General features: G+C 54.9%; 1 protein-coding gene across 1 annotated transcript in view; it reads right to left on the reverse strand.

Annotated features, from left to right (window-relative positions):
* The window catches only part of NBEAL2 (neurobeachin like 2), a 90,821-nt gene that overhangs the window by 65,449 nt on the left and 3,200 nt on the right, over window positions 1-22,172 (reverse strand). Inside the window, exons 2-3 of the mRNA XM_044424752.1 lie at window positions 15,646-15,734; window positions 7,096-7,260 (exon numbers count right to left, since the gene is read on the reverse strand). Coding sequence (XP_044280687.1) covers window positions 7,096-7,260; window positions 15,646-15,734 — 254 coding nt within the window. The remainder of the gene's footprint in view (window positions 1-7,095; window positions 7,261-15,645; window positions 15,735-22,172) is intronic.

Below are 22,172 nucleotides of genomic sequence, written 5' to 3' on the forward strand. Positions count from 1 at the left end.
ATGCAGAGTGGCAGGGAATACCTGAGTATTATGCCACATGGCTCTTCCGCCCTTAAACAGACCCAGCCCTGTATGAACTCCACTGCTTTGAGGCGTGTGCTTTAATTCAAGTTCCCACCCCATGGCACATTACCAAAAACGTCCCAGGCCTGGCAATCACTCCACTGGGGGGTTTAGATCAAGTGTGAGCCCCCTCCACCCACCCGTCCCCCAAAAGCACACACTCCGCTCAAGCCGCACGTCTGCATTTTAAAATCAGACCCAGGATCCGAGTTTGCACCTGGAACACCTGTGTGGGCAGAACCAGGCTGAGCATCGGCCACACCTAAATAAATAGGTAAGTGCAGGAAACAGGCCAGGTCCCCTTCCCACCACCTGCCCCCATCCAGCATGCTGGCCCCTCTGGCCCCAAGAAGTGGGGAAACAGCCAACCTTTTCTGGAAGCCCTCAGTGAGCGCCATCCTTCTGAACAAACAGGTCTCTTCTTCAGGCAGAGAGCGGAGAGCCAGTTGGCCCAGCAGCTCCACAGAGGGGGCTGTTTTGCTCTCCATGCACAGCTGTGCGTGGGCGGGAGGGAAGCCGACTACTCCAAAAGCGGCGTGGGCACGTCCCACCCCTGCGCAAGCCCGTCCCCGGGGTGTTCCTGTCGGCACCATTAATGAAGGCTGCCCTGCCACACGCCCCTTCCCCCCCACCCCCGCGATCAGCGCATTGCAATTTCAGCTCCCCGCCGGCAACCGTGCGAGGGAAACAATCATCGGCCGGGCCTTATCGCTCCCTCTCAGACCGCAGGCCTTGCGCGAAGAAAATGCGAGCCGCTCGCCGCGTGCCGTGCCAAGAATAACCCTCGGCGGGGTTTGAAAGACGGGGGGGGGGCACGGAGCCGGTGAGACCCGGCAGGAGGCGGGGGCAGCATGTGCCAGAACGGGAAGGAGACGGGCGCTGATTGCGCGGGCAGGCGGGTGAGACCTCGGCCGCCCGGCCTCCCGGGGACGGAGAGGCGAGGGGCCGGCAGGGACCGGTCGGGGCGGGAAGCTCGGCCGCGCGTCCCCCCGGGGCCACGAAGGGCAACGTGGGGGGGGGGGGCAAACCAGGCTGGCCGCCGGGGGGGGAAGGGCTGCCAAGGTGGGGGCCGGCGTGTGCCCGGAGAACCGCCTCCGGAGCCGGGGCAGGCGCCCGGCCGGTCTCTTCGCAGCAGCCTCCTCGTGCGCCTGCCTCCCAAAGTTCGGAGCCGGCTTCTGTCTCCCAGGCACCCCGTGTTCCCCACTGATTTGGGGAAGGGCCGTAGCGCAGCGGTACAAGGGAGGCGCTCAGCCCAGTGCTGGCACCCCGGTCAAGCAGTCAGGACACAGGCAGCGACGTGGGGGGGCCGCAGGTGGCTCGGCACAGGTGTGGGTTGCGTGACCCGGCTGAGCTTTCCAAGCGATGGCAAGGGGGATCACTGCTGCAGAAGCAACCCTCAGCAGCGCCTGCCAGGTCCTCTGCGGCTGCGGGCCCAGGCGAGCGAAGGGCCCGGGCACCACAAGGACCCTCCCCGTCTGAGGTTAGGCTGACGGACAACCAGCTCCTCCCGCCCTGTCCTTCCTCTGCAGCTGTGCCCCAAGGGGGTGCCCCGTGCCCCCAGGGACGCTGCTGCGGTGCCAGCAAAGCCCTTTGTCCAGGCCTTTTCAAATCCTCTTAACTGTTTTTGTTTCGGCTTCCTCCTGTACTCTTACTGTCCCGCTCCTTTCGTGAGCTTTAAAGGCCTGTCATACCTTGGCTGTATCTTTATTTAAACCATTTCATATTATTTAACTGCCTTGGAAACAGGATTAGTAAATATTGGAATAGAATGGCATAGAATAGAATAGAATCAGTTTAAGGAACCCGATGCAATCAGCAATGCACATTCAAAACCATCCCACCCTCCAGGGGGGCAGACCATGGTTGGAATTCCCATTCACTTCCAGAACTTTTCCTGTTCTAAAAAACTACACTCCCCCAGAACCAAAAAGCTGAAATTTTATTTATAGTATTTTCATTTTTAGCCGTTCTCTCCAAGTCCTCAGAGAGATGCTTCAATTTTATAGCAGGACCCAAGCCAGAGAGAGCGACTACCTCGTCTCCCGATGTGCCACAATAGGCAAGCCACAGGAATTATCTCCGAAAAATGAATTTTCCTCCCGTCTTTTAAAGAGAAGCATGATAGTACTGCCACCGATGGTTTCCGATAGCTGTTCATAAAAACAAGCCGGGGACTTCTTGTGGAAGAGGGAAGGGTCAAAGGTAGGAAGCTATCCAAATTTTTGTATTTTCCACAAAATTGAGGACAGACAGCTATTTTCCACACATGGCACCCCAGTGGCCGCAGGCAGATCCAACCTTTTGCTGCCTTGCGTCCACTAACCAACACAAACCAGGGGAAGCTGTTGGATCCAGGCGTAGCAGAAGTTCCACATTTCAAGATCCGTCAACTTTTTCTTTTTTAATTATAGGAGGACAAGAGTTTCTGGCAATGAACTACTGCAACGAGGCAACTGAAAAACACACAAACAAGCTACCTTGGCTGAAGAAGCAGGCTTAAAAGCTGTTGATGGCATTGGGAATAGCTAGCAAACATGACCCTTGTTGTTGATGCTATTTGCATATTTCAACATCGGTGTTAATAGCGAACAGCCAAGTATGCATTCTAGCAAAAAAAAAAAAAAAAGGTCTATTTTCCCCATTTTTTCATGAGCGCCTTTCCAGAACAAAGGTTTCCATGGACAGAAGCCTAGCTTCCAATGTATGATATGATGAAGGATGATTGTGGTTTATAGCTGACCCCTGGGGTGGCCAGTGGCACTGGGCCTCAGCCCACCAGAGTCTAATCCAAAGCATTCCTGAAAGGATCAACTGGATTCACTGGAAATCCAGAAGCCCCTCTGTTTCAGCCTCTGGGTCTTCGTGCCAGTAAGGCAAACTTTCATCCTTTTTTCTTGCTAGAAAAGGAAAAGAGAAAAGGAAAAGGAAAAAGAGGGGGGGAAAGAAGCATACAGCAAGAATGGAAGGTGAGAATCTGCAGATAGCGGCTTCCCTTGCGCCCACAGCTATCCAGGAGGGCTGGAACAGCCACTGCCCAGCCCTTGGTGGACAAAAAAAATGTACTGATGTTGGTCCATAGGAATGTGAGACGCTTCCCTAATGCCGGGGATCAAATCGAGACATTTCCTTGCAGAACGCAGTTCGGCTCACTTATTTGAGCTTTCTTCTGCTCCTTTAACTGCACAGCCCGGACTGCATGGATTTATAGGTGGGACAACGTCACCCGGGCAGAAAGAATCGTAACTTTGCCACCATCCAATGTCCCGGCTGCTCATGCAATACTACCGGAGCTCAAATGTGGTGAAATATTCCAGGGAGGGAGGAAATCCGATTCTTCCAGCTTGCAGACGGCAGCTGTCAGCTTCTTTACTGCTTGTGAAGAATTCTTGGAGCGAGAATCTCTGGATTTTGAACGTTCCAGCACCCAAGAAATTCGGGGCCGGGATCCCATGGGGAATAAGATGCGAGGGGAGAAGAGGGTGGCAAACAGCAATTCGCCCCCCCCAGCTGCAACATCAGTGCATCACCCCCCCCCCCAATATGTTGTGAGCCGCCCTGAGGCTTCGGCGAATGGGGCGGCACAGAAATGTTTTAAATCAATAAATAAAATGAATATGTTACAAGCAGTCTTGGCCAGAGCATCAAGGTCACGGTGCAGGCATCCAATCGGGGTCCCCCGAGCCCCCAACCTTTGCAAAGCTTTGGGGGCATGGAGAGGGGTCGGGCCAAGAGCAGCAGGAGAGGGAGGGACAGAGCGGTAAGCGCTTAAAGAGACAGATGTGCCGGAAAGGGTACCAGACTGGTTTCCATGGAAACAGAAGACGTGGCGGGAGAGCCGGCGATGGCGATGCTGGACTGAGCACAGAGGATGCGAGGGGAGAGGGTGTCTGCCTAGAAGGTGGGCTGGGGTCCCCGGGAAAGGGCCAGAGGAACCATGTGCCACGGCAACGAGGGGAGGAGGCTGCTTAAATGTGGGCCTTTTGCCCACATTTGGCTTGGCCAGCTCACGCCTGGTCCCTGCAGAAGTGCGGGCCAAGCAGGCGTGTTAAAGCCCCTGTCCGGACCAGGCTGCACCTACTCGAGAGTAAAAGACGGGAAAGGAGCTGCCCGCCCATGTTTCTGTGGAAGTGCAGCATTCTAGAAAAAGGGATGGTCCATCAACCTGATGGGTTCTAAGTTTTAATTTTCTTGCATTTTTATTGTGCTATAGAAAAACAACCAAGCCACCATTAAAAAGGGGGGGAAATACAACATTTCAGCAATATTGAAGAAAATAAAAAAATCCATCGCACTAGAGGCATTTATATTGTGTGTCCCTGTATGTTGATATTTAAAAGAACACCTCCCTGCTATCAACAGAAAAAACCGCGGCTCTCAGTTATAGTGCAGCTCTTTCTAGGGCTGGCTCCACTCGTTGCCAAGAGTAAGGAGGGGGACCTGATCCACACGGGTTGTTCGCAGCCGCCTTCACGCAGGCTGGGGAAGCTGCCAGGTCCACTTTGCTGTGCTCCCCAGGGTGGATTTTAGAACATGAGTCCCAAATTGCAGAGTGCAGATTAACTTGAATTGCACCCTCGAAGGGCCCAATCCGGCCTGGGACCAGGATACCTAAAGGAGTGCCTTTTTCCCTATTTGCCCTCCCGCCCCCTGAGATCGGCGGCAGAGGCTCTTCTCCGGGAACCCTCCGTGAAAGACATTAGGAGGCAGAGTACCCGGAGGAGGGCCTTCTCTGCGGTGGCGCCCCGACTATGGAATGCGCTCCCCAGAGAGGTCCGCCTGGCGCCATCATCATATGTTTTTCGGCGCCAGGTCAAGACCTTTTTATTTAACCAATATTTTAATATGTATTAATAGTAATTGGATTTTATTGTTTGTATGTTATTAATTACAGCCAGCGTGGAATAGTCAATGTATTTATTTTATTCTGACTTATGTTGTATGCCGTCCAGAGATGCAAATAATAGACGGCATACAAATTTAATCAACCAATCAATCCATCCAGGACTCTGCAGAGTTCCAAGCAATGCCATGTCTCTTCCTTCTGCGTCCACATATTCGCCCAGTCTTACCGCCTCTTGTAATTATTCCCAGAATAGAGGGAAGACGGGTGAGGCCGTAAAATGTAGGAAGAGACAAGACTCCCTCCCGTCCATGCCCACAAACAGCATAATCCTGATTTAGAGCTAGGCGGGATGAGGTGGAGGAGCAAAAGCAGATTTCCTAAGCGGAAGTATTTTAGGGAGGAAAAAGCAAGGGGAAGCAGGATTGCACTGAAATTGGGGCCTGTACACTTTCTGGAAGGCTCCCCCACCCCCCTCCAGCTAGCAGGACGCTAAAAATAAAAGCTCAGAGAAGTTCACACAGATCCATTCTGCAAATAATGTCAACTTTGGCAAGGTTTATCGGTTTATTCCCACCAAAACATTTACTGAATATTTTCATTTACTCTGAGGATGCAGCTCCTTAACCTAACCCTTCATTCCTGTTGTTATTTCTAAAAACTGCCTAAATCAAATTCTTCTGGCTAAGAAGTCAAAATTCGGAAAGGAACACCGGAAGAGGATAGAATAAAGAGGCCAGCACTGATTCGGCAGGGAAAAGGCCTTGGATGCCAGCGCTCGCACGTTTCGTGCGCCACCTGTTTCCTCGTCATCCTAACACCTTTCTAAGAAGTTCTGGTCCCATTTAGGAACCTCCAAACTTCAGGGCTCAGGAGCATCTGTGCGGCACGGCGGTCTGAGAGCTGAGCTGGGACTCGGGGAACGCGGGGTCTCGTTGCCACCTGGCCACGAAACCCTTTGAGCCAGTTCCTGACTTTCAGCCTAACCTCCCTCACAGGGTTCTGCTGGGGATAAGGCAGAAAGAAGAGGAGAATCATGTAAGCGGTTTCGAATTCCTTGCAGGGCAAAATATGCCAAATGGAGAAATAAACATTCTGCTGCTAGATCAAGGTGCCATATTCATACTGCAAGACTAGCATACCCCACCCTATTTCTGGGGCTTGGAGGTTACATGGAACCCTTGGATGCATAGCCAGAAGCGTGGCTTCTAGATTGAGAGAGGTGTTACTGCCACTCTATGACTCTGGTGCGCCCGCAACTGGAGTATTGTGCTCAGTTTTGGGCCCCTCATTGCAGGAAGGATCTAGCCAGGTTGGAGTAAGCGCAGCGTAGGGCCACAAGGTTGGTGGCCGGTTTGCAGGGGATGATGGGGTATAAGGCGAGACTGAGGGAACTGGGCCTCTTCAGCCTGGAGAAGGGGAGACTCAGAGGGGATATGTTGGTGACATACAGGCATGTGAGGGGGCATCACACAGAGGTGGGGAGAGACCTGTTCTCCCCTGCAGAGGAAGGCAGGACGCGCTCCAGCGGAGCCAAGCTCAGGGAACCAAGGTTCAATTTGGGTGCCAGGAAGCACTTCCTGACAGTCAGGACCCCCAGGGTGTGGAATGGGCTTCCCCGGGAGGTGGCTGAGGCCCCATCGGTGCAAGGATAGGCTGGATGTCCACATGGTGGGCATGTCATGAGAGGAGCCGGCTGGAGCTGGGGGTCAGACTAGATGACTCGGGAGACCCCTTCTGACTCGCTCTGTTTCCATGCTTCTATTTGTTTGTTAAAAAGGATAAGACAAGAGAGGTCTCAGGACAACTACCGACTATCTCAGGATTTCCGCCTGGGCACGATCCCAGCCTCCTGCCCCTCCACAGCTCCGAGGATTCACCCAAGAGAGGCAGGATGTGCTCAGCAATCGGATTTCCTATTATTTTCTGGTGGGAATAAACCTGATCCCAACCCCCGTTTCATGAGATGAGCCGCCACCACGCGGTCCCCAGGCGGGAGAGGTGGGGCGTGAGCACCTGGCAGAGCAAAGCGCTTGTCTGCGATGCTAGACGCCGCCCCCAGCACAGGTGCCCAGCCAGGTGCTGCTTCGGGCGTTCAATGGAGGTGGGACCTGCGCCAAAGGGCGGCCGACCCGGCTGCGGCCAGGCTTGGAGCAAAACACCAGCGGAAAAGCGGAGCGGCCGAGACGTACCTGCAGATGATGATGAAGAACTTGACGATGAGGAGGGCCTGCCCGAGGCCCGCCTCGGCCACCTCCTGGCGGGCGCTCTGAGGCACGCAGTGAGCCAGCTGCTGGGTGAGCACATGGAGGACGTCCCGGGGGAGCAGCGGGATCTCGGAGACGGACTCCTCCGGCCTGCAAGGGACGAAGGAAGCAGAGGAGTGGGCCAAGGCGCCGCAGAAGCCCCCCACCGCCGAGGGCGGCCAGCGGGACGAGCGCCCGCCGATCCACCCGTGCCCCTGCCTACGCCCCTTCGCGCCGCCAGAACGGGACTACGCTTCGTGCGGGCAGGCTCCTGCTCCCAAGCGGTACGTGAAGAAACCCCTTCCTTTCATCGCTCCTGCCGCTCAGTTCCGCGGGAAGATCCGTGTGGGCTCTAGCATTCCAAGAGGGGGAGAAACATTCGGCCCCCCTGTTTTCTCCAAGCCGAGGGGAAAGACACGCACATCGCTCACTCCTTCCCGTAACAGCCTTTTCTCTAAGCTAAACAGGCAGAGTGGGGCAGAGCGTGGGCCTGGGAGCCGGGATCTGGCTTCGAGACCCCACTCAGCCATGAGGCCCACTGGGGCACTTGGGGCCAGCTGCAGGCTCAGGCCAGCCTACCTCACAGGGGTGTTGTGGTGAGGGGAAGACGGAGGGCAGGAGGAGCACTGTGGGGGCAGCCCTGAGTTCCTTGGAAGCAAAAAAGGAGGGCTATAAATATAATCAATAAGTGAATAAACAGCCTGATATGCTGTAACCTTTCCTCACAGGCAACTGCTCCAGAATCGTGCTTAATTTGGGGGCCCCGCTTCACTTTTCGGTCTGTATGGGATCCCTTCTGGTGTTCTTACACTTGGAAACAACAATAACTTCTGAGCAGGCAAGGGTTCAAATAGCTCGGCTAGCTGCGAAGCTCATAGACTGGCCTGGTCTACCTCACAGGGCTGTTGGGAGGATATGAGGAATCCCCCAAGCTCTTTGGGAGGAGGACAGAGAAGGAATGGGCTCGACGGATGAATCAGCTTTCCGTGAGAGTCTGGGGCACTTCATTTGTGTTTAACAGAGTTGTGCACGGCTTGGGACCCCACTGGGGAAAATGCTTCCACTGGAGGAGGACTGCAAGGAGGGAGAAAGGTGCAGAGGGGAACGACCGGGAGAGAAACGCGGAGAAGTGGAGTCGGGGCACCACCGTGAGAGTGGCAACAGCGTGGGAAGGTGAGCAATGCACCCAGCGCCGTCTCACTTTCAAGCACTGTAACGGGCAGGATGCGCACCTCAGGCTAAGATGCCCGTCCAAGCGCAGCAGAGCTGTAAATTCGTATTTCTCAGCTAGAGCAACTGGGGGCTTGCCTGGGTGGGTGGAGGCTGCAGACCCACCCACAATCCAGGGAGAGCCTCGGGCAAACCCCAGGGACCTCCTGCTCACGGAAGCACCTCTGCCCTGTTTTGGGGGGCCCCCCTTTCCCTATCCACCACACCCCATTCGGCAGGCTCTCCAAAGTCCGAGTAACTTTTGGAGGGGCGGGAGGGGTGGCCGTGGGAAGGGGGGGCAAAGAAGCTGCTGTCCTGGATACTCTTGATCCAGGCTATCTAGGCCCAGAGGCAAGTCTACCTGGTCTCGTGCCCCAAGGTGAGAGGGAGGGAGCGAGCGAGCGGTGCATCGAAGGCCGGAGGGACGCGCAAGATCCATCCGCCGTGTCAGAAGTTGTGTTGCCGCTCATCATTTTCGGTCGTCACAGGCTAAAAACAGCGCTCAGCGGTGCCCGCACTCAGCCTCAGTCCAATTTTGGCCATGAGAAGCTGAAGTATCGCCCATCGCTCACTGACACAGGGCTGGACAAGACCCACCTAAAAATAGCCCGGGGAGAAGTCTTCCGTCTGGGAACAAGGGCTGCCCTGATGCCGTGCCAGGCCCCATTCTGGCAGGCTGTTGGGGAGCTGGGCTGCCGCTAATTCGGAGGATGTGAACCCAGATGCGTGCGTGGGAAAAGCCTCCAACTCAGCACCAGGTCGTGGGGGGAGTCAGAGAAACCCACAGCGGATTCAGGTGCGTATGTATAATAGGGATCTGTGGGAAATCCCATTTGAAGTAGCTCCCAGGATTCTGCTGCGCTTCCCCACATCTATGAGCCAAGTTCCGGGCATGCACACCTGCTGCCCGCCGGGAACTGAGTCCTGCGCAACCGCCGTGCAAGCCGCACACAGGAGGGTCATTGCTGCGCGACCGCCACTGCGCACACGTTCACGGGCTCCTTCTTGCGCAGCCCAGTTTCTAAGGTGGCACCTCGGAGCCTATGCAGTTTCGTTGCAACACTAATAAATAGCACGCCCCCATATCCACATTATTATTTATTATAGCTGTATCGCACATTTTTCCTTCCGAGGGACTCAGAGCAGCTTCCATAATTCTGCTCCTCCCCCCCATCTTATCCTCAGGAGAGATGCTGGAGAGGCGGAGAAAGTTCACCCCGTCTCCGCTTTGCAGCTCTCTGGAAAGTGTCGATAACCGTGCAAGCCGTTTGCCTGTGCTTTTCTTTTCCGGGCGTTTTCACGGTAATCCTGACGGACATCTTTCAGGGATGCTTTAGAATGGAAGTGGGGGGGGGGGGCATTCACCCACAGGCTGAACGAAAAGAGGTTTAGATACTGTCCTGGATATAGCGATGGGACAAACTGGGCCGCAGCCACATTCAGTCTGCAGACGATACCAAACTGGGTGGAATAGCAAACACCCTGGAAGACAGGAGGAAGTTGCAGGGCGATCCTGATAAACCTGAACACTGGGCTGAAAGATGAGATTCAGGGAGGACAAGTGCCAAGTCCCCCACCTGGGAAAGAGAAACCAAAGGTACCGATACCAGATGGGGAACACGTGGCTCGACAGGACTGAACAAGAAAAAGATCTTGGAGCAATTGTGGACATTAGGCTAAGCATGAGCCAACGATGCGATGCAGCCGCCAAAAGGGCAAATGCTATTTTGGGATGCATGAACAGAAGCGTTCCTTCCAAATCACGAGAAGTAGTAGTTCCCCTTTACTCCTCACTAGTCAGACCTCACCTGGAATATTGTGTCCAGTTCTGGGCACCAAGTTTTAAGAAAGAGGCAGGTAAATTAAAAAGGGAGGGCAACAAAAATGATCCAGGGCTTGGAGAGACTGCCCCGTGAGGAGAGACTGGGAGAACTGGGCACGTTCAGCCTTGGGAAGAGAAGGCTGAGGGGGGACATGATATCCCTCTAGAAGGACCTCAAAGGCTGCCACAAACAGGAAGGCCAAGATCTCTTCTTGCTGATGCCCCAGTGCAGGACACGGAATAATCCAATTCAAGCTGCGACAACCCAGATCCAGGCTGGGCATCAGGAAAAGCTTCTTCTCTGTCAGAGCAAGACGGCAGTGGGACCAACTGCCTAGAGAGGTGGGGGAGACACTCAAAAAGAAACTGGGCAGCCATCTGAGTGGGATGATGTGACTTGGCATCCTGCACCAGCAGGGGGTGGACTGGATGGCCTTCATGGCCCCTTCCAGCTCAACTCCTCTATGCTACAGGACGGGGCATTATTTTTGTTGCATGTTTGCGGTGCAGAAGCAGAACCAGAAAGTTCTTATGAAAGCCAGTTTGAACCTGCTCAGCATGTAACTCCAAAGCACTGGAGAGCGAATGGGTCACTGGGCGTGATGAAAAAGGCGTTCCAAGGAGCTGAAACGGACAAATTAGCAGGATCCGTCATGCTCTGGAACGCAAGCAGAAACCAACACGGTTGCAAGAGATGGGCTGCTTTTGTTTTTACTACAGGAATCACTCCCAGTGCATTTAATGAACAAAATAACTTCTTCCTGTCTGAGATGCATGGCTTTAATAAGGAATGAGCAAGGTCCTTCGAGATCATGGTTACATCCCAAAGCGTTTTCCAGACAGATTTATTTCCTCCAGTCCTGCTTGACACGCTGGTGGGTGCGCTCCCACCCCGGCAAGCAGCGAGCCGAACGTGGCAAATTGGCGAGCAACTCCAGTGGTGGGTGAGGCTGGAAGCGAAGCTGGCAGGGCCAAATTAGGAGCATATTTTAGGGCCCTTAGAGAGGTATCCCAGTCTTTTGGAATCAGTAAAGCAGCGCAAAATCCAGAAATCCATCCAATCATTGGGGCTCTCAGGGTGGGAAGGACATCGGAGGAAACCCGGAGGACAGACCTGGGGCTCCATGCAGGTCACATCTGGTGCCCTCAATTCCTTGTTTGGGGCAAGGAGCCTGTGGCCCCATTCCATAGCGCGGGGTTTTGCTTTCAAGGAGAAGGTCCATGCAGCACACAGAAAAGGCAGAAAGAAATGGTGGTGAACGAGTGCCAGGTGCACCGCGGCAATGGAGGCCACGCCATCTGACCTGTCAAAGTCCTGTTCAGCTATCATGCCTCTGCAACTTTCATAAGGACTAGAAACTTGCCCGCGTCTTCTGTTTTTGAATAAGAAATTCCCAGTGGTTGGCTTTGCCAGGTAGTGGGTCCACATGGCAGCCCCATATGAAAGAAGATACCGGAGCGAGCAAGCCTGTAAGCATCGCCCCACAACAGACCTTAATGCTTGTTTAAAGGCAAGGAAAACCACCACGGGGCATTTGCAAAATTCTCTGCTGAAAACCAGATTGTGCAACCACAGCAAGAAGTGAAATTCAGTGAATCCGATCAGAGCCAGCTTCAGGTTTCTGAGAGCCCCGGGCAGGGCCCCGAACTGGGCCTCGGCGGGGCTGCCACACAGAAGCCCCCGCTGCGCCTCCTCAGCCCGGCTGCCCTTTGCCTTCTGGACAGGCAGGGACCGAGCAGCGAGCGAGCGAGCGAGCGAGGACCCCGCGGCAGTCTTCGCGCACCTCCGAGCCGGAGCGCAAAGTGGGTGAACATGCAGGGCGCACTGGCGACGAGGGGAAACGTGAGGGTGAGCTCGTCCGTGGGCCCCTCAAATTTTGGCCCCGGGCCCTTGGGAAGTGCCTACTGCCGATGCCGCCCAAAGGCAAGCCCTCCGTCCACCGGAGCCATGCTGCAAAAACCAACCCGGGCGCTGCGAGAGAGAGGGGAGCGAGTGAGCGGACAGGACAGGACAGCGTGGAAGGGTGTTTGCAGGGCGACGGCGGGCAGAAAACAAGCAGAGGCGAAAGGCGCTCGCTCTCAGAAGGGGGGGCAGGAAGCTGCCCAGGCACCGATGGGTTATCTCGAGCGGGTGTTGCATCAGGCGCTCCGTCGGTGTGGCAACAGGGCAGTGCGGAAATCAACCGCCAGCGAACCGGGAGGAGGAAGCCCGGCTTGGATGCCTGGGCGAGGCGTCCCTCCCTCCCCGCAGCTCTCAAGCCGGGCTCCGGAGCCTCTCGCGCCAGCGCGCTCGCTGGCCGCGCGGAATGCCGTGCGCCTGTGTCGGGGGCGCACGGGACGCCTTCCCACGCACCGCACGGCTCACATGGAGCGCGTCAAGGCATCGCTGCGCCTCCTGCTTCTCCGGCTGCATCTGGATGCCCGAGTTTTTGCTAGGTGGGAAAGAAATATTCAACAGGGAGAGGAAAGGGCCTGGCTTTCTCCTTCAGTGGACGTACGTCTCAGCTAACAAACCAGGAATGAACCGGAATGAAGCACACAATTGTTTCTGAGCTATCCAGGGTGCAACCCAACCCACTGTTAGATAGAAAAACTAGGCAGTAGGGCCTAGTGGTGGGAGCCTTGGACTGGGGACCCAGGAGACTTGGGGCCAGCGTTGGACCTGGGTTCCAGTCCCCACTCAGCCATGGAGCCCATTGGGTGACTTGGAGCCAGTCACCCACTCTCAGCCCGGCCTACCTCACAGGGTTGTTGTTGTTGTGAGGATAAGAGGGTGAGGATGACGACTGGGTTAGTGCCCGGGGTTCCCTGCAAGAGGAAAACATATGGGATGCAAAATCCTAAGATGACAGGGCTTGGCGTTCTCCAGCTGGTACGTTGGGATTTCTTGGGCATTCCTTGGATTAAGGGCTGCACCTAACAGTCGCTTCTGGATACGAAGGGCAAGAATGAGGCAAGTCCATCCATCCTATTCCTGCCTGCCTTTTTCCTTCCGAGGGCCTCCGGGTGGCCACCTCCTCTCCGTCTCGGGCTGCTGCCTCTCCGCCAGGACCCCGCACCGGCCCTCCTGTGCTGAGCTCCCTCTCAACCCCAATTCCGTGGCACTCGGAGGACCTCGTGGGGCTGCGCAGCCTCCAAAGTGCTTTTCAGAAGGCGGTGCTTCTAATTTTCCCTGTCTTTCAGCATGTGAATTTCCAAGGGGACGGAACTGCGTGAACTGGTGCCCCCAACCTGGTGCCCCCCCCCCCCCCCAGAAGTGTTGCACTATGCCTCCCAGGATTCCTCAGCAGCCAAACATCTTCGGTGGGCACCGTGCTGGGGAAGGGTGTCCCAAGAAGACGGCCCAGAGAATTCATCCTAAAAGATGGGCAGCTTTATAATTAGGACCTGCGTCTCCGAAGGGGCGCCTCCTTCCCGACGTGCCCGCCCGCCCCTTAAGATCTGGGTCAGAGGTCCTTTTTTGGGGACCCTCCTTGAAGTAGATCAGGAGGGTGGCTACCAGAGAAGGGCCTTCTCTGTGGTGGCCCCCAATCATGGAATTCGCTTCCTAGAAAGTTTCGCCTGGCGCCATCACTTTATGCTTTTCGGCGCCAGGCCAAAACTTATATTTTCCCAGTATTTTAAGGTTTTGTTGTGATTTTAATGTGGGGTTTTATTGTATAGGGAACTTATTTGGACGCTACGCTTCACTCTCTTTTATTGTAAGGCCCTTCCGAGACTTTGGTAGCGGATGGTACATAAAAGTTTTCCATGAATAAAAGGAAACTGCCCTGTGGGTGCCAAGAGCGCTTCTCTTCCTGCACCTTCCTGGGGGGGAGGCAGCCCCAGCAGCGCCGTGGCCAGGATGGGGAGGGGTCTACACAGCCACCCCCTGGTCCCAGGGAGCAAGAGTGTGTGACCGCAGCCCTGCTGGGTCTGACCGAGGCCGGCTGAGTCCACCGCCCGCCCGCGTCCGCACTGGCCCCGCAGAATCCCAGTGGGAGTCCAGAAATAGACCAGTGGCACAATGCCACTCTCTCTGGCCCATGCTCCCCAGCACCTGGTTCTGAAGGGCACAGGGCCACTCATCCTGGGGGGCTGGCAGCCAGCCACAGCCGAGTCCTGCAAAATTTTTCTTGAGACCCTCCCAGGTCGGGGGCTGCCAGTCCAACGCGTGATGGCGAGGGCCAGGGATGAACCATGCCCTGCTGGAAGGCTCCTGCCTCTCACAAAACTCTCATCATCCACCGCCGTGGGATCTCCTCCTAGCTTTTTGGGAGAACGTACACGCATAATCCTAGGAGCCCTGGAGCGTGTCCGTGGAGACAGCCCTGTAAGATTTTTCTTGGCCTCAGAGTGCAAGTTCTCCTTAGAATGAATGGAGAGCCCTCCGTGTGGCTTAAAATAGGAAGAGACTAAATATAAAGGGGAACAAGGGAGCGGAAAGTGTTGTAAAGTGATGAAGAAAGAGGCTTTTAGCCGGACGACCAGAAGTTGTTCTAGAAAATGACAACAGGTAATTTAAATTCATAGGAGAAAGGGTTTTTTCCTTTTAAAAAAGGGTCAGACTGAGAAGCTTTCCTTAGAAATGAACATGGAAACAGGCGATGAGCGAGCGCGCAAGCATGCTTTGGACAGAAGAGACTTCTAAATGAGCTTTAACTGCGCACAAGGTATGGATGGGAGAGACAAGCACCTGTGTGAATCAGTGAAGACGAACACATGGAGAAAGTGGAGGGGGAGACGTTTTCCTGAGCACTTGAACCCGGGGTCATCCCACGAAGCTGACGGGTAGGAGGTTTACGGCAGATAAAAGGAAGGACCTCTTCACACAGAATATGGATAAACTCTGGCATTGGCTGCCACAGGAAGTGGTGATGGCTGCCGATTTAGGTGGCTGTAAAGGGTGTTGGGCTGGTTGATGGAGGGGTGGCTAGCAGTGGCCACTAGCCTTGCGGGCCACGTGCCCTCTTCTTTCCCAGAGGTGGCCTGCCCGCAGACCCCAGCTGCTGGGGCGCTTGGGCAGGGGGTGGTCTTGCACCCCTCCTGCTGGAGGGATCCTGCGGGCAGCTGGTTGCCGCCGTGTGCACAGAGTGCTGGACTGGATGGACTTGGGCCTGATCCGGCAGGGCTTTCCTTACATTCCCACGCAAAATGCATGTTTGTGTGCGTGCACGTGTGTGTAAAGAAGGCAGCGGCAGGCCAATCCCGCTGGAGTTTGTTCCTTGGGCACCTGGAAGCAGAGAAAACCCGCATTCCACATTACTCCATGCTTGGCGTACGCGTCGCAACGCAGCCCCGTGCACGCAGGCCGACTGGGAAACGCGAGGAAAAAGAGAACTTTTCCCCTGCCTCAACATGCACGGATCGTGACCTAACTCGTGCAACCGTCTTCCAGGCACTTCCTCTTACATCACACCCTCAAGCACCATCTGCTCGAGCGCCCCTGCAGCTGGCTCAATCCGGGGCGGGGGAGAGGTTTTTACCTCCTGGGTTCCAGGGAATGCACACTGATGATCTTCTCAAAATTCGCCACGAAGAGTTCCAGCCACTGCTGCAGGTAGGCCAAGTCTTTCTGGAAGAGAAAGCAGAGGAGACAGTTGAGGTCAGAGAACAGCTCTCCTTCTCTTGCAGAATTGGAGTGGTCCCACGTTCAGGTTCTGTTTGAGCCCAGATCTTTTGCTGCTCATCAAACCTGTTCTGGCTGAGAGGACACTGGTGGCCCGTGGCACAAACGCCATCTAAGCTCTGGCACTGCTTCGGACTCTTCCCCTGAATCACGTCTAGGTTTCTGGTGCTGTGCAGAGCCGAGCCAAAGAAATTGCAAGCGTTTGGGCAAACGCTTTCAGCACTGTAAAACCAAACCAAACCAAGCCAAGCCAAACCAAGCCAAACCAAACCAAGCCAAACCACCTGCGCATTTTGGACAATTTTTCAACTCCTTGCAAGAATGATTCCTAATTCATTTAATTACGGAACATCCTGCAACATCGGAGCCAAACCCTGCAGCGTGTGCCCTCAAACAAACATCGGAAGGCACGGTCATCTGATTTGCTTCTTGATCTGCGACGGCACGGGACCACCGACGGGGCAAGCGCAGGAGGGGCGGTGCGGGCGGACACGGGGCAAAGCGCCACATCAAAGGATCACACGCTCTCCTGGAGGGGAGGGTCACGTGCCCACGATGACCGCAGGGTTCGTGAGGAACATTCCACCTGCTGAACATTCAGCACAGCCATGGTTCCCCCTTGGCTCCCCGCAAGCGGGTGGCTTCCAACCCTGTTGGACTACGACTCCCATAATTGCACAACCGGCACCCTATCAACCACGGCCTCTGCCTTCAGCGTGGGCCACGACGCTGGCCACGGCGGCTCGGTCCCTCCGACTGGGAGCGCGCAGGGTCTGCCTTTGGGGCACCCTTGGAACCGCCCCGTGGCAAACTGCATGCGCTGGAGGGCCACGTCCAAGGGGGCCCGTTCGGCCCAGTGCGGGCCCGATGCTCCGAGCTCCTCACAGACGCTTTGGTCCAGCGCCGTCTGCCAAAATCGCGGCCCCGCGAGCTCCTCCTCGCCGCTGCAGGGACGGGTGGGAGAAGCCACGAGGGCCTTGAAGAGAAACCGGGCACTTGGGCCGGGCCAGCACGCAGCTGGCGGAGGCCTGCCGGGACAGGCTGCTCAGGAGCATGGGCACGGCAGTTCTGCGCCAGCTTTGGGGCCCTCGGCCCATCGCCGGTGCCCGCTCGAGCAGCTGGCTGCGGCTTTCCCAGTCCTAACAGGCTGGCCCCGGAGATCTCCCAGCTGCCGGCAGCAGCCCCCGGCCTCCCTTCGCCCAGGCGGCACTTTGGAGCAACTGCCACTGGCTCATTCGTCCGTGAATAACAAAAGCAGCAAACAAGCAAAAAGCAGCCGAGAACATCGTGCCATTGTGTTTTCAATGGGGTGATTGGTTTTGTCAGTCCTTCGCTCTGTGGGTTTCTTAGTCTTGGCTGGTCAATTTCACGGGAACTGGCAAGAAGAGGCGTCGTCAAGGCAGACTGACTGTTGCACCTGTCAACGGAAAAGCGCTGGGAAAGGGGAGAAAGCGGCCAACGCAGGTGCATCAAACCCGCCTCGAGACTTCGGTAGTAGGTGGCATTCAGAGGGAAGCATAAATAAATCGATAGACAGATAAAAACAAACAACGATGGGGCCAGGGAAGGGCACCCTCTGCTGAACAGAGCAATCCGCTGGCCTTGAAGTGCTGAATGGACACTTCTCATCGTCTTCCACCTTTTTTACAGAGAATTTACTGCTGCGGTTACTGAGGTTCCCTGTTCGCTTTAACAAGAAATATACAGAAATTTAATCTGGGAAGTAAATGGAGAGGAAATCTGCACATTTGCGACAAAGGAGCAGTTAATGGAGGTGCACAAATTTCCCCTCTGTTTACTTCTCAGTCCTCAAATTTGTGTTTATTTCTGCGGGTTTTGTTTTTTGAGAGCAGTCGGTGAACTGCAGTAACCGCAGCAGTTAAGTGCTCCGAGGAGGAGCTGTAAAAAGGGGAGGGGAGTTGGCTGGAGAGTCAGGGAACTGCTGAGAAGGTGGAGCGGCACCGAAGGGAGTTACCTTGACACTTAAGATCGACAGAATTACATTGACCAGACAATTGACAAGGCAGAGATGCTCCCTGCCCCCCCCGCCCCCATTTTTTGGTGGACTTTCTTATACTACTTCATCGCTTGACTTGTGCTTTTCTACTGGCCCAGGGCGACCATCTTCAAATTTGCTTTTCTCTGCTTTGCTGCTCCCTTTGAAAGTCAGAACAGACAAATATACCCTTATAATAATAATAATAATAATAATAATAATAATAATAATAATAATAATAATATTGACCAGGCAAGATTACTCAAATGGGACAGTCCCGAGGGCGCTTCTGTGCTCCTGGGAAAGACCGACAAAAATAAAAATTATTCCGATTGACCACAGTTGCACAAAGTTCTGGGGTTGCAAACGGCCACCACTGGGCTTGTGGGAGGCCTTGGAAAAGCAAGAGGCCGTGAGCAGAAAGGGAGAGTGGGAAAAAGAGGGGAGAGGAGTCCAGACTGATTTTCCTAGGAAGTGCCCTGGGATGCCATGGACCAAGGGACGGGGAGGGGGCCCAAACCAAGGCCCCCCTTGGAGGAGAACCCATGGACCAAGGGGGAAGGGGAGGGCATCCCCCGCCCCATGGCACTTACTTGAAGGGTGGCTTAGTGTGATGTGGGAAAGTGCCACTGTGGGATTTGACCAATCGGGCTTTTGCAGGATTCGGGGAGAGCTTTCCGATTCCGGAGACTTTGTCTCAGCCACTGGCCGTGTGCAAGCTGCCGGGTGCCGCTTAACCGAGCCCCCTTTGCATGCCTTCCTGAGCCTTTTGGGGGCTTCCCAGCATCGCCCTCTGTTCCACTAGATGAATTTCTGACCTGTTCTCCCCTGCAGAGGAAGGCAGGACGCGCTCCAAGGGAGCCAAGCTCAGGGAGCCAAGGTTCCATTTGGATGCCAGGAAGCACTTCCTGACAGTCAGGACCCCGAGGGTGTGGAATGGGCTTCCGCGGGAGGTCGTTGAGGCCCCATCTTTGCAGGTGTTCAAGGATAGGCTGGACGTCCACATGGTGGGCATGTCGTGAGCGGAGCCGGCTGGAGCCGGGGGTCAGACTAGATGGCCCGGGAGACCCCTTCGCTCTGTTTCTATGTCCTCTAGGCAGCCTTCAGAACGGACGATCAAGGATGATGGCAGCAATAGCTATTTAGGAAGGCCGCAGCCCGAGAAGGGGGTGCTTCTCTCCTCGCTAGCTGAATGGGCTTACGACCCATAAAGCCTGAGGTACCTGCGCTGAGAATGGGTCCCTCCCCACCTTCCCTCAGGTTCCCAAATGTGAAAAATTCCTTAAAACACCATTCTTCCATTGAGGCTCCATGGAGACAGAAGAGCTCTCAACAGCCTTACCCGAAGTTCAAAGAGAGAGGCCTCTGGGCATGTCAAGAGTTGAATCTAAACTGGAAGCTTCCCTTCGGTCCCTCCCATCCTGCAAAACGCCGGGCTCCACCTTCGCGGAGGGGTCAAGAGGGTGCGCACCCCTCCGGCCAAGTTGCTCATCTCTCTGATGCCTCCTTGTTGGGTCAATGTCTCGGCCTGGCACCTGTTCCGGCCCCGAAAACCCTCCCCCACTTCCATAATGGGCTGATTCTGGCCCCTCCCCTCCTGGCAATGTGGCCCCTTCCCTACAGCCACCATGGAAACACAGAGGACTAGCCTCTTGGAAGGGCAAGTTAAAAAAACAAACAAACCTGCCACCCTCAAGAGGGTTTGGCCTCTTGCAGGAAATATGGGTGATAGAAAGCATTTCCTCTCCTGTATTTAAGTAACCTACTTTTTAGTGGTTGTTCTCACAGCATCAAAGGGGGGGATTCACAAATGCAACCTTAAAAATTACTTGCACACAAACATTTTAAACTGGCAAATCGGCCTGTAAAAGCATCAGCTTCTACCAGCCTGCAGCTCCAGCGCCCAGCTCCCTAAAAAGCACGGAGGCACACGCTTGGGGGAAACGGGGGCCAACCCGCCCCCCCAAAGGTGCTTCCGCTGCCTGCTCCCATGCGGCTTTGGCGCAGGTGACCTTCAGGTGCCTTTCCAGAGCCAGGCTTGTCCGAAAACACACGAGGTCGCGCCCCATGCTAATCTTTGTTGGCAAACAGGAGGAGACGGGGCCAGCGACGGTGGGGACGGGCCGCCTTCTCTATTTACAGCTAAAATCCAAACAAGAGATAACGATAACAATAAAGCCAGGCACCGGTTGACTCCTCTGCACTCCCCCCGCCCAAAAGGACCCCCCCCCCGCCTGCTCTTGGGACGAGATGCGGCCCAACAGCATCTCCTGCCCGCCTTCGCATGGCCGAACTTGCTGGGAATTTCTCCTGCTCCGAACCTGCCAGAAATCAAGGTCAAGTACAGTGGTCGTGTTTCAAAAGGTGCCTTGCAGGCAGCCGCTTCCCCCGGCTTTTTTTGGGGGGGGGTAAAGGATTTAAACCCCTCCCATGCTGGTTAGGACAGCGAGGACCCCACCTGAAAGGGGACGTGTTGCCCCCCGGGGGTCCAATGAGGGAGGGTCCTGAGCTGAGCCGTTCGCCCAGGGGGCAGGGTTCTGTCTGGGCAGGGGGCAGTCATTATTCCTGGAGGGGGGCAGCCGGGCCATGGTGGTCCAGCCATGGGGAAGCACCTGACTAGATTACTACTCTGAGTGGGGCAGCCCCATGCGCCTGGTGCGGAGCTTGGAGCATGAAGCCCAAAAGAATTTGGGACTGCTGGGGAATTTCAGAGAAAGCCTGGTAGGAAATCGTGGCTTATCTGTGCCTCTGTGTTACCAAATCAAACCTGCACCCCTTTCCCAGAAAGCTCCAGAATTCCAAGCGAGGTTGCTGTGTAGTGTTGCTGCTGCCTGGGCTGAGAAGCCACTGGAGGCCAATACCTGTGAAACGCTGAAACATGGAAGCGCCCCTTGGCTTCTGAATGGGCCCACCTGAGCATCTAGTCCCCCAGAGGCAGGCCAGCAGTGTTTCTGATGGTTTGGGACATCATGTCATGCCTAAAGACACCAGAATGCTCTTGCACTGAGATTATCTGGAAGCTCAACACTCCCCATTGCTGCCTGTGACTAGCAGGTTATAAAAGTGTCTGTACACGGGCTGTGATTTTGTGGTTGAGTTTACCGCTACCCGGTAGCATACTATCGTGACTGATTGCAGGCACTGGGGCGCCGATCAATAACGAAGCAGAGGTTCGAACCTTTGATCTTTCCCACGGGCCGAGTTTTTATTTCCTCACAAATTGAAAACTGAGATTCTGTCAGGACCAAGCTGTCTTGCGGACCATCTCCCCTTAGCCACCCACGACGGACCCTCAAGAATCGCTGAGAAGCCCCTCGTAACCCTAATATCTTCACTGGGGGGGGGCGTCTTTGGGTAGCAGCCCCCACCCCCTGGAAAGTCCTTCCCCACGCAATGCGGGAGGCAGAAAAGAAGGTATGTTTCAGACTTGAAAAGGCACCTGTTCGCCTAGGCTGCTCCTGGCTTGTGATTAATTGCAATTAATTGCATTTGTTCCAGTGCCTTGTATCTTTCTGCCTTGCTCTTTGACTGGAAGTGTTTTTAATGGCACATATATAACACAATTTATATATATTTACTGCTTTTGTATACCGCTCATGGCTCTCAAAGCTCTCAGAGCACTTTACAACCGCTTATATGAGAACTATGTAGAAATTTGATTATATTAAGCGGTATGTAACATCCATATATGCCCGGCCGCCCCTTGAGATCTGCGGGAGAGGCCCTTCTCCGGGAACCCTCCGTGAAAGAAATTAGGAGGGTGAGTACCCAGAGGAGGGCCTTCTCTGCGGTGGCGCCCAATCTATGGAATGTGCTCCCCAGAGAGGTCCGCCTGGCGCCATCGTTATTTGTTTTTCAGCGCCAGGCGAAGACCTTTTTATTTAAGTGTCATTTTAATTGTTAACAGTATTTTGCTTATTTATCTGGCCAGGGCGACTTCTTTTATATTGTTACTTATTTTATATTGTAAGTTTTATATTGCTATTTTTGTATTATATTTTATGTTGTGAGCCGCCCCGAGGCTTCGGCGAATGGGGCGGCATAGAAATGTTTTAATAAATAAATAAATAAATAAATAAATAAATGACTGCAGTTTTTTCCCAAAACAATGGAAGCGAGAAAGGTCCCTGCCCCAAGGAGCATGACAACCAATTTCAATGCAGCGAGAGATGAAGAAAGAGCAGGCAAGAGGCAACTGTGAGCGAAGATGGGCCGGGGTTGGGCGCCTGGCTGAGAATGGTGGAGAAAAAGGTTTACATCCCCCCTTCCGCTCTGGGTTGGCTTGCGCCAAGCTGCCCTCTCCCAGCTCGCCCGCCTCGCAGGGTTGTTGTGAGGACGGCGGAGGAGAGCAAGGGAGAACCGGCCGTGCCGCCTTCGGCTCCTTGAAG

The sequence above is a fragment of the Varanus komodoensis genome, unplaced genomic scaffold (genome assembly GCF_004798865.1).
Source record: "Varanus komodoensis strain SLA01 unplaced genomic scaffold, ASM479886v1 scaffold15, whole genome shotgun sequence".
Taxonomy (NCBI): Eukaryota; Metazoa; Chordata; class Lepidosauria; order Squamata; family Varanidae; genus Varanus; species Varanus komodoensis.